The sequence below is a fragment of the Portunus trituberculatus genome, chromosome 11 (assembly GCF_017591435.1).
Source record: "Portunus trituberculatus isolate SZX2019 chromosome 11, ASM1759143v1, whole genome shotgun sequence".
Taxonomy (NCBI): domain Eukaryota; kingdom Metazoa; phylum Arthropoda; class Malacostraca; order Decapoda; family Portunidae; genus Portunus; species Portunus trituberculatus.
In genome coordinates, this window is record NC_059265.1 from 6,516,399 (window position 1) to 6,528,898 (window position 12,500).

At 39.2% G+C, this 12,500-nt stretch overlaps 1 protein-coding gene across 1 annotated transcript in view; it reads right to left on the reverse strand.

Annotated features, from left to right (window-relative positions):
- Positions 1–9,947: 9,947 nt before the first annotated feature.
- The window catches only part of LOC123502524, a 4,042-nt gene continuing 1,489 nt past the window's right edge, over positions 9,948–12,500 (reverse strand). The window contains exons 2-3 of the mRNA XM_045251647.1: positions 11,516–11,748; positions 9,948–10,410 (exon numbers count right to left, since the gene is read on the reverse strand). Coding sequence (XP_045107582.1) covers positions 10,261–10,410; positions 11,516–11,748 — 383 coding nt within the window. The 3' untranslated portion in view covers positions 9,948–10,260. The remainder of the gene's footprint in view (positions 10,411–11,515; positions 11,749–12,500) is intronic.

The following is a 12,500-nucleotide window of genomic DNA, read 5'->3' on the forward strand; positions in this document are numbered from 1 at the left end:
TCTCAGATATTAATCCAGTTTTATTTATTTCAGATTGTGTTAAGAATATGAAGAAAGACAGACCAAGACAAGAAGAAGAGGAGGAAGAAGAAGAAGAAGAAGAAGAAGAAGAAGAAGAAGAGGTGGAAGAAGATGAGAAGAGGAGAAGAAGAAGAAAGAGAAAAAGAAAAGGTAAAATAATAAATATTGTCATTTTATAAATTTTTTGCTATTTCTCTCTCTCTCTCTCTCTCTCTCTCTCTCTCTCTCTCTCTCTCTCTCTCTCTCTCTCTCTCTCTCTCTCTCTCTCTCTCTCTCTCTCTCTCTCCTCCTCCTCTCCTCTCCCTCCTCCTCCTCCTCCTCCTCCTCCTCCTCCTCCTCCTCCTCCTCCTCCTCCTCCTCCTCCTCCTCCTCCTCCTCCTCCTCCTGTACTAATACTATTACTATTATTACTATCCCATTGTGACCTGTGTGACCTCTGATCTTTTGCCACAGGACTCCCTGGACTGCGACTTCACTGTGACCCGAGAGGAGGTGGCCACTCAAAGCTGAGGTCACACGGCTTCCTTCCTTATGCAGGTCAGTGGTGTGGTGTGTGGTGTGAAGTGTGGTTAGGTTAGGTTGGGCTGGATAAGATTTTGAGGACATTTTTGAGGCAGTTTGGCATGTTTGATGGGTATTTTAAAATAGTTTGGCATGTTTTAAGGGCATTTTAGACAGTTTGGCATGTTCTAAGGGCATTTTAGACAGTTTGGTATGTTTTGAGGACATTTTAGACAGTTTGGCATGTTTTGAGGGTATTGTAAGACAGTTTAGAGGCCATGTTAAGACAGTTTGGTATGTTTTGAGGACATTTTGTTACAATTTGGCAGGTTTTGAGGGCAATTTATAACAGTTTGGCTGGTTTTGAGGGTATATTAAGACAATTTGGGAGGTTTTAAGGAAATTGAAGATAGTTTGGCAGGTTTCAAGGCCATTTTAAGACAGTTTGGCAGATTTTGAGTGCAATTTAAGACAGTTTGGCAGGTTATGAGGATATATTAAGAGTTTGACATATTTGAGGGCATATTGAGACAGTTTGGCATGTTTTAAGGGCATTTTAAGACAGTTTGTTTGGTTGAGTTGCGTTCAGTTCAGTTTACAACATAGTGAAGGTGACTCAATGTAAACAGTGCATCTCTCATTACAGGAAAGTCAAGCCAAGCCAAGACAAGCCACGCCACAACACAACACAAGCCTTCTACAACACCTACAGCCATCAGCAACACCCAGGGTACAAGACAACACCTAAGCCATGAAGAAGAGTTAGGATAGATTAGCAGTTTGTCATGTTTTTTTTTTTTTTTCTTTTAAGGACATTTTAAGACAGTTTGGCATGTTTTTATGGTATTTTAAGATTATTTGGCATGTTTTTGATGGCATTTGAAGAAAGTTTGGCTGTGATAATACCATTTTATTGACATTAGGAAGGGTGTATGGAGGTGACAATATCAATGGGCACAGTTTTCACTATTTTAATCCCCACATGAGTTTGTGAAGCAAGTGTTGGATTCTCAGGACAAAGATGCAGTGTGCTTGTTAAGAGATTCACTCAGCGCTCACTCAATCATTCACTTACTGAGCTCAGAGGAATGAAGAATGTGCATTGTTGCTGCTTGTGTGTCAGTCAAAGGGCTATATTCACAAACAATTTACTCTCACCACGACTGCTTTCCAAGGCCACAGAGATGACTGGCAGGGTTTTCAAGAGTGTTTCTCCAGTTAATAATGTAGAAATGTAGTCACTCTGCCTCTAGAACCATAAAACACGATTAAAAACGCTTTATTCTCCACCATGACTATTTTCCAAGGCCAGAAATGATTGGCAGGGTTTTCAAGAATGTTTCTCCAGTTAATATTGTAAAAATCTTGTCATTCTGCCTTTAGAACTCTCTCTCTCTCTCTCTCTCTCTCTCTCTCTCTCTCTCTCTCTCTCTCTCTCTCTCTCTCTCTCTCTCTCTCTTATTGAAAGAGTTGGTTTGTAAGATTGTGTCACTTCAAAACCAAACATTTTCATCTTTGAATATTTGTTAACTTGAAAAATTGTTTAAGAATATTTTGTGAAGTTGAAAATTTGTTCAGATTTCCACAGTGAAGACTGGCCATTAATCCTCTGATGTTTATGGATCTTTGTTAATGGCAATGAAATGGTCTAATGGTACACAAATCTCAAGATAAAAATGTGTCCCAGTACTGAAGGGGTTAAATAGTGAAGACTGTGGCCATTGATCGTGTCACCTCCATAGACCCTTGCTAATGTGAATAAAATGGTCTAATGGTACACGAATGTCAAGGTAAAATGTGTCCTAGTACTGAAGGGGTAAAAATAGTGGAGATTGTGGCCATTAATCTTCTGCCTTCTTTAGACCTTTCCAAGTGTCAATAAAATGGTCTAATGGTATCCAGATCTCAAGGTAGAAATGTGTCCCATTACTGAAGGGGTTAAAATAGTGAAGACTGTGGCTATCATTCTTCTGCCCTCTATAGACCTTTCCTAATGTCAATAATATGTCTAATGGTACACAAATCTCAAGGTAAAAATGTGTCTCAGTATTGAAGGGGTTAAGATAGTGAAGAATGTGGCCATTAGTCTTTTGACGTCTATAGATCTTTTCTACTGTCAATAACATGGTCTAATGGTACACAAATCTCAAGATGTCCCAGTATTGAAGGGGTTAAAATAATGAAGAATGTGGCCATTAATCTTCTGACCTCTGTAGATGTTTCCTAATGTCAATAAAATGGTCTAATGGTACACAAATGTTAAGGTAAAAATTTGTCCCAGTACTGATGGCGTAAAAATGGTGAAGACTGTGGCCATTAATCTTCTGATGTCTATAAGCTTTTCCTTATGTCAATAAAATTGTCTAATGGTACACAGATCTCAGGGTAAAAATGTGTCTCAATACTGAAGGGGTTGAAATAGTGAAGACTGTGGCCATTAATCTTGTGATCTCCATACACCTCTCCTAATGTCAATAAAATGGTCTTAATGGTACACAAATCTCAAGGTAAAAATGTCTCCTAGTACTGAAGGGGTTAAAATAGGGAAAAGACTGGCCATTAACCTTGTGACCTCCATAGACCCTTGCTAATGTCAATAAAATGGTCTAATGGTACACAAATGTTAAGGTAAAAATTTGTCCCAGTACTGAAGGAGTTAAGATAGTGAAGATTATAGCCATTATTCTTGTGCCCTCCATAGACCCTTCTTAAAGTGAATAAAATGGTCTAATGGTACACAGATCTCAAGGTAAAATGTGTCCCAGTACTGAAGGGGTTAACATGCCACATTATCCCTTACACAGAATGATTATTTAGGTTACAACTTTGCCCACTAAGACTAAGGTAACAGTAATTGTAATGGGAGGCACTGCAAGGTTTTCTTCATTTTTCAGAATTCTTATTTATTTATTTATTTTTTCTGTCAGCTTTATTTCTCACCCAAAAATTGTTAAGCTGCTCCCAAGGGATAATTTACCCCCAGTTTGGGAACCACTGTCTTGGAAGGTCTCATAAAAATACTGAATTTCTGTGGCAAGGTGCTGGAAATGTGTGTGTGTGTGTGTGTGTGTGTGTTTGGAAAGTTTTTTGGGGTTGGGTTTTGAAATAAGTTTGTGTTTTATACTGTGAATTTGTTTATGTGAAGATTTTTTTGTGTTTTGAAGTGAGGTGAGGCTGTGTGGCAGTGTGCATTAGGATCTGGTGAAATGTGTGTATATGTGTGTGTGTGTGTGTGTGTAATTCACTGTTTGATCTGGTGCAGTCTCTGACGAGACAGCCAGACGTTACCCTACGGAACGAGCTCTGAGCTCATTATTTCCGATCTTGGGATAGGCCTGAGACCAGGCACACACCACACACCGGGACAACAAGGTCACAACTCCTCGATTTACATCCCGTACCTACTCACTGCTAGGTGAACAGGGGCTACACGTGAAAGGAGACACACCCAAGTATCTCCACCCGGCCGGGGAATCGAACCCCGGTCATCTGGCTTGTGAAGCCAGCGCTCTAACCACTGAGCTACCGGGCCGTGTGTGTGTGTGTGTGTGTGTGGGCAAGATTGGTTAAGGTTTGGTGTGTGTGTGTGTGTGTGTGTGTGTGTGTGTGTGTGTGTGTGTGTGTAATTTTTACAGGGCCTGGGCTTTATACTGTGTGGCCCCATCTCCATATCTACAGTCTACACACATCCAACTTTCCTTTAAAACTATGCACACTCCTCGCTGACACCACCTCCTCACTCAGACCATTCCACACCTCCACACATCTCTGTGGGAAACTATATTTCTTCACATCTTTCAAGCATATTCCTTTTGGCTATCTTTATACTATGCGATCTCGTAGTTCTATTTAAATTTTCCTCTCTCAACATCATTTGCTCATTATCCACTTCATCCAAACTGCTCAACAGTTTATAAACCTGTATTAAATCTCCTCTTTCTCTTCTTTGTTCCAAGGTAAGCAAATTCATTTCTTTTAATCTTTCCTCAGGTCATTTCTGCCAATTCCGGAACCATTTTTGTTGCTATTCTCTGCAATCTCTCCAACTTCCTTATATGCTTCTTTTTATAAGGGGACCAAACCACCCCAGCATATTCCAATCTTGGTCTAATTACCGTACTAATTAATTTCTTCATCATATCTTTATCCATATAATGGAAGGCTAATCCAATATTTATAATCAAATTATATATTTCTCCAAACATCTTGTCAATATGAGCCTCAAACTGCCCATGGTCTTGTATTATCACTCTCAAATCCTTTTCCTTTTCCACCTTTTTCAACACTACTCCTTCACCCATCTTATATGACCCTCTTGGCCGTCTTCCACTCTTCCCCATCTCCATTACATGACTTTTGTTCAGATTAAATTCCATCTCCCACCTCTTGCTCCACTCCCAAATCCTATCTAGATCTGCCTGTTAAATTTCACAATCTTTTCACTCTTCACACACCTACACAATTTCGCATCATCCGCAAACAAATTAATATAACTGTTTACTCCTCTGGCATATCATTAATATAGACAAGGAAAAGTATAGGTGCCAGCACTGAACCTTGTGGGACTCCACTCTCCACCACCAACCAGTCCGACTTTGCATCCCTTATTACCGTTCTCATCTCCCTCCATCTCAAATAGTTTTCCATCCATTTTAACAATTTTCCTTCAGTCCTCCATAAATCTTTAATTTCCATAGCAGTCTCATGTGAGGTACCTTGTCAAAAGCTTTTTCAAATCCAAATATACACAGTCCATCCATCCTCTCTCTCTTGTATTTTGTCAACCACTCTCAAAATAAAAGCTCAGTAGATTTGTTACACATGACCTCCTTTCCTAAAGCCAAATTGATGATCCGATAATAACTTATGATCCTCCAAGAACCGTATCCAATATTTCTTTATCACCCTCTCACAAATCTTACCGACCACAATTGTTAGTGACACAGGTCTATAGTTAAGAGGCTCTTCCTTACTGCCTCCCTTATAAATGGGCACCACTTCAGCTCTTTTCCACTCCACCGGTACTTCCCGGTTTCTAATGAGCACCTTATAATATCATATAATGGATCAATCAATTCTTCTCTACATTCCTTCAATAATTTTCCTGAAACTTCGTCTGGTCCCATCGCTTTATCATCTTTAAGTTCCTCCAACATTTTATATAACTCCTTTTTAGGTATCTTAATGTCATCCATGTGCACATTTCCTTCTACATTTTGAGGCTTTACAAACATTGTTTCTTTAGTAAATACTTGTTGAAACCTATTATTTAGCAATTCCGCGATATTCCTAGGGTCATCTACTATCCCTTGCTCTCCTTTTAATCTTTCAATGGACTCTCTCTTTTAAGTTTACCATTTATGAACCTGTAAAACAATTTTGGATGTTCCTTACTCTTGTCTACAATATCTTTTTCAAATTTTCTTTCTTCCTCCCTCCTTACCCTCACATACTCATTTCTCGCCACTCTATAATTCTCCTTATTTAGTATATTCCTGTTCTTTTTCTATCTTTTCCAAGCCACATCTCTCATTTCTTTAGCCTTAACACAAGTTGCATTAAACCAATCCTTTCTTCCTTCCTCTCTCGGTTTATACTGTGATACAAATTTCATAACTCCTTCTTTATAATATTTCATAAAAATCTCATATTTTTTTTGCACTTCTCTGATTTGTAACATCTCCTCCCAATCTAATGTTCTAAAATAATTGTTCAAATTTTGTGTGTTCATCTTACTATAATTCAATCTACCACTCCTGTATGTCTCATCTCTCCTTCGCTGTGTTATTGCCATCTGCATCTCCATAACCACATGATCACTCTTCCCCAATGGACATTTATATTGTATATCCGCACATAGGTACACTTCTCGTGTTAACACCAAATCCAGTCTAGCGGGTTCATCATCTCCTCTATATCGAGTATTTTCTTTCACCCTCTGTTCCATCATATTTTCCATCATTAGATTAAGGAATCTCTCTCCCATGCTTCCTCTCCAACACCACTTACTAGATTTTCCCAATCCACTTCTTTACAATTAAAATCTCCTACTAGTATCACCTTTCTTTTTCCAGTTTCCACTTTGCAAACTCTGTAAAGTATCCTTGATCATATTGTCGTATTCCTTAATGTCCAAGAATTTGTTTTAGGAGGTACATAGGTCACCATGATTATTAATTCTTTTCCATCACTTTTTAACCTTATGCTTATCACTTCTGCATTGTTCTTCCCATACCAAACCTTATCCACATTTATCTCCTTCTTCGTCATAATCATAACTCCTCCTCCACCTTTACCCTCTCTATCCTTTCTCCATATATTATATTTATTATCCAAATTTACCTTTGTTTTTTCATGTAATTTTGTCTCCGTCAAACACACTATATCAGGCTTGCAATTCTAATCTACTTGACAGTATTCCATCTATATTAGTATACATTACGGTCCACCTACTGGTCCCTCTAGGGGTTCCTCTGCATTCCTTCTTTCCACATACCATTTTTTGACTCTCTCTCCTATAACTCTCCAAAAAAACTTTTCCTTTTCCTCTTCAGACTGTTCATTATTTTTTCTTCTTGCCTCTTCCAACGATTCAATATATCTTCTCCTCTCTTGTGTGTGTGTGTGTGTGTGTGTGTGTGTGTGTGTGTGTGTAAGGGTATGCTCACACTACAAGCAGAGCGGTCCGGTTAGGTGTTCACACAATAAGCAGAGCAGGGTGACCTACACAAGAATTCTGGGTGTCCTCTTAGCCACAGAGCAGGTCGGGCAGGCAACAATATGATAAAAAAAAAATAATAATAAATAAATAAATAGTGTCAAATTCCACAGTGTTTACCTGGAAGGACAACAAAAAATTTGACGATATATAAAGGAACGTGAAATTCTGTTGGTAAAGTCATTGTGTGTGTGTGTGTGTGTGCTCACTGATCTGTACAGTGTGTTTTTCTCTCTCTCTCTCTCTCTTCCTTCTTTCTTTTATGTTTCCTCTTCTTCCTTTCATTTTTCCTCAAGGGATGGAACAGCTGTAGGAAAATAAGAAAAAAGTGTTTTCCTTTCATGTATAGGACCAGAATATCACTTCCTTCTCTCTTTTCTCTCTCTTCCTTCGTTCTTTTATATTTTCTCTTCTTCCTTTCATTTTTCCTCAAGAGATGGAACAGCTGTAGGAAAAAGGAAAAGGGTTTGTGTTTTCCTTTCATATATAGGATCAGAATATCACTTCCTTTTCCTCTCTTCTTTCTCTCTTTTTTTTTTTTTTTTTTTTTTTTTTTTTTTCGTCAGTTTCCTTTCATTTTTCCTCAACGGATGGAACAGGTGTGGAAAAAAGAAAAGTGTTTTCCTTTCATGTATAGGACGAGAATATCACTTCATTCTCCTCTCTTTTCTCTCTCTTCTTTCTTTCTTTCCTCTTCCTTTCATTTTTCCTCAAGGGAAGGAACAGCTGTAGAAAAAAAAAAAGTGTGTTTTGTTTCATGTCTAGGACCAGAATATCACAAAATCAGCTTTTCTCAGCAGACTATTAATATAAAGAGTCAAATTGTACCAGAACTATGCACAGTCTGGTCATTGATTGTCATTTTGTTGTCAGCAATAAAGGCTCACACTGGTGGACACCTTGGCCGTGGGTGGAGTCGTGGAGGGCCGCTGGCTTCCCACCCACAAAAAATGTGCCACAATAATTATTTTGCGTCTGTACGTCCAAAACAATGTCAAAATTATTGCCGCTAGCAACCACTCTGCCCACTCTGCTTGTAGTGTGAACTTACCCTTAGAGTGTGCTGTGTGGGTGTGTTTGTGCTTGTTAATCACTTTTTTGTGGTTTTTGAAAGGGTATGTTAAGTTTTTAGGAGGTGTGTGTGAGGTGAGGGTGTGTCAGGGTGTCAGGGGTGTATCAAGAGTGTATCTTAGTCTGCAGATTGCTTCTATGAATTCAGTACTGAGACACATTTTTACATTGAGATTTGTGTACTATTAGACCATTTTATTGACAATAGCAAGGATCTATGGTGGTCAGAAGATTAATGGCAACAGTCTTCACTATTTTAACCCCTTCAGTACTAGGACACATTTTTACCTTGAAATTTTTGTACCATTAGACCATTTTATTGACATTAGCAAGGGTGTATGGAGGGCACAAGATTAATGTGTGTGTGTTGTTTTTAAAATGTATTGTTTTCATGTATGTTATTACTATTTGATTGTTTATTTTGATTCTCTCTCTCTCTCTCTCTCTCTCTCTCTCTCTCTCTCTCTCTCTCTCTCTCTCTCTCTCTCTCTCTCTCTCTCTCTCTCTCTCTCTCTCTCTCTCTCTCTCTCTCTCTCTCTCTCTCTCTGTTGAAACAGTTTGTTTGTAAGATTGTGTCACTTCAAAACCAAACATTTTTATCTTTGAATAATTGTTAACATGAAAGAATTGTTTTAAAATATTTTGTGAAGTTGAAAAGTGTTTTAAAATTTTGCAAATATGAAAATTTGTGTAGACTTTTCTGTATAGATTTTGCTCAGTTTTTATACTAAGTTGAATATGTATAGATTTTGAAAATTTGTGTAGACTTTTCTGTATAGATTTTGCTCAGTTTTTATACTAAGTTGAATCTGTATAGATTTTGCTCACTGTTTTTATACTAAGTTGAAAATTTGTGTAGACTTTTCACTGTATTCTTTGTATATATAAATTTTTTTTTTTTATTAAAATATTTGTAGACTTCCTGGCAATGTAATAATGTAAAGAATTGTTAAATAAAAGTCTAGGGAGACTCTTGCATTTAATTTTAACTCCAATATGGATCTGCCTAATCTCCGGAGACTCTTTCGAGTATTTTTGACTTAAGTACATTTTTAGGGCCATTTGTGGGGGTTTTTAGGTCCATTTTCTGCATTTTTAGGGCCATTTGGGGTGTTTTTGGGGTCCATTTGGGGAATTTCCTGCATTTCTTATGGGTTTTTTGGCCAGTAGTGCAGTATTTAGGGTCAGTTTGGGGGTTTTGGCTAGTTTTTTAACCATTTTCTGCTGGTTTTTGGCCAGTAGTGCAGTATTTAGGGATCTGCTTTGGTTTTTTTTTTTTGCTTTGACCATTTTTTGCCGTTTTTTTGGCCAGGTATGCAATATTTTTTTGGACTTTTCCATAACTTTTCAAGGATAATAATGTCTTTTCTTAATTTACTCATTTTTTTTCACCCCCACATTTTAATATTTTCACATTAGCTCATCTCTCCATTTTCTTGTATTGCTATGATAAAAAAAAAGCATGAAATTAGTTAGCGTGTTTTTTATTTCTGGCCTGTTATTGTTTAGAGTGAGTGTGGGAGGTTGATGGAGGCAATATTGGTGTGTCAGACAGTGACCTAAGCCAGCCTGAGGCGACTACTGACTAGTCAGCCACAAATATTCCCAGGAAAGGAAATTCTCCAAAACAATAAAGATTTCTTCACAATTTATTATTCAATCATGACAACAGCTCCAGGTACAGTGACACCACCATAAGGAGGTGGTGGTGGTGGCGGCGGCGGCGGCAGGCGTTGAATGGCAGGTCTGCGATGAATCTTTCACTGGACGGAGCCGGCGGTAGTGGTGGTGTAGCAGGTGTCTGGTGGCAGGGGGGTGGGTGGCCGGAGTTGGTAGGGTGATGGGGAGAGGGTCAGTGAACGCGCCGTCATCCACTCAACAAACTATTCTCCCTTAGCGGCAGCAGCAGCAGCAGCAGCAGCGCGGCGGCGGCGGCGGGGCGGCGACCATCACAGTGCGCGATGCAAGGCAGAGTCCTTCCCTGATCTTGAAACGGTGGCGGAGGCAGAGGGGTTAGTAGTGGGCGTTGTCAGTGAAGACAGTGCAAGGTACACAAGGCTCATTACCGCTGTGGAGTCAGGCCTTTGGATCGTCAACTCCTGTAATGGACAAAATGAACAAAAAAATGAACTTGTTCACTAATTATCCCTACAGCTAACAGGCAACATTGCCCTAAACACTCCTTCACTGCCTCAATCAGCCTTTCACTCTTCATTCTACGTATTCTTGATACTACCACCACCCACCCCACCACCACCACCACCACCACAAATCGAACATGAACATTAGTATCCGAGTTTACCAATTACCTACATCACTCTTGAACCTCTTAAACATCTACGCCCGCTTACCACTAAGAACTAATTTCAAGAATATATCCCCAAACTTACCGTTATACTACCACATCTCGTTTCTAATGCACGTACCTTGAAACACCAGCCCCGTTACGTTAAGAAATCCTGTCCACTCATTCTTTTCGCAGAGGTAGCCATTGTATAACAAGGGAACCACAACGACTTTTACCCGAAATATTTTAGCCTCAAATACAACTTACTTAAGGAGTTCTATAGTAACGCGACACGTTTAATCTCTTCAGCACCAAGACGCTTTTTCATATTCCTTCCGTTAGTACTTTATCTTATACAACTTCAGAAACTTACGCGAGGAATTAAAATAGTGAAGACACAGGCCATTAACCTTGTGACATCTATACACGCTTTGTAACAATAGAATTATCTAATCGTACACACGTCTCAAGGTGAAAATGCGTCACAGTACTGAAGAGGATAACTAATTCTTCCTTCCTACACAACTACAATGACCACGAAAACACTTCACTTGCCACGGTCATTACCCAAATCTATTCTGAACCCGTTACTCTAACCGCACTAGTAAATGAATGACCAAGTAAATTTAACACTCATACGTAGCGATGGTTCCGGATACATCCTACATAGACACGCAGACACCGTATAGTTAACCTTCCATTAGACACAGTATACGTAGCGATGGTTCCCGATACATCTTAGTTACATACAAGCAGACAGACACCGTATAGTTAACCTTCCATTAGACACAGTGCACATCCTACACATATCCTGTTATCCTTTTATCAGTCAAAATTCCTAACAACCCTCTATTGACTGACTAACAACTTCCTTCCTATCATCACAGCAAGTCAACGCACACTATTTATTTACATACACCACCAATCTCTCCGCTGTGCTGTGCTGTGCTGTGCTGTGCATCAAGCTTCCCGTTGCTATTACCACCGTTGCTGCACGTCACGCCCAACGCCAAGACACACACGGCCACTGGGCTGCGTAGACTCGAGGGGTCGGTGGTGGCGTGGAGACTGAAAGATGTAGCGGGCGTGGTGTCTGAAGTACTACTGCTCTCACTGCCATCCTGAGCTACTGATCTTGCTTCGTTCTCGTCTACCCTCCCCCAAAAAAAAAAAAAAAAAAAAACCTGCCGATAAGGAAAGAGCAATTTGAGGCCAAACGAACATTATGAAACGCTGCCGGTGAACCGAACCACTGGTCCACCACCTGGATATAAACTAGCCACGCTCTTTAACGCCTTCCAAACCAACCGTTATTACACAAACTCAATTGCATATGTTTGTTTTATCAATCATTCTTATCTTCCGTGTAGTATTTAGAATAATACAGGATTTTTTTTTAAATTTTGTTGTAACATTTTGAAGCTTCCTTCGTTGTAAATGATTATGATAGATAATAATTCTCTCTCTCTCTCTCTCTCTCTCTCTCTCTCTCTCTCTCTCTCTCTAAGTAAACCCTACCTGTAAATCAACGAATAAAGATAAAAGAAAACGTATCATTAACGGGAAATTGATTATAAGAGGTAATAATAATTCTCTCTCTCTCTCTCTCTCTCTCTCTCTCTCTCTCTCTCTCTCTCTCTCTCTCTCTCCAAGTGAACCATGCCTGCAAATCAACTAATCAATATTAAAAAAATGAAGAGTAAAAACGTATCATGAACGGATCACTTTTCTAAGGAAGCTTGAGTTGAATTGAGTTGTAATGACTGAGACGGAGGGAGGTGGAGAAGGAATTAGGAGGCAAACTAGTGGTGGCTCACACGAGTGAATGGATAGCTAACCCTTTCAGTACCGTGACACATTACGATATCCATGCTATATGCTTACTACTGGGTGATTTTATAC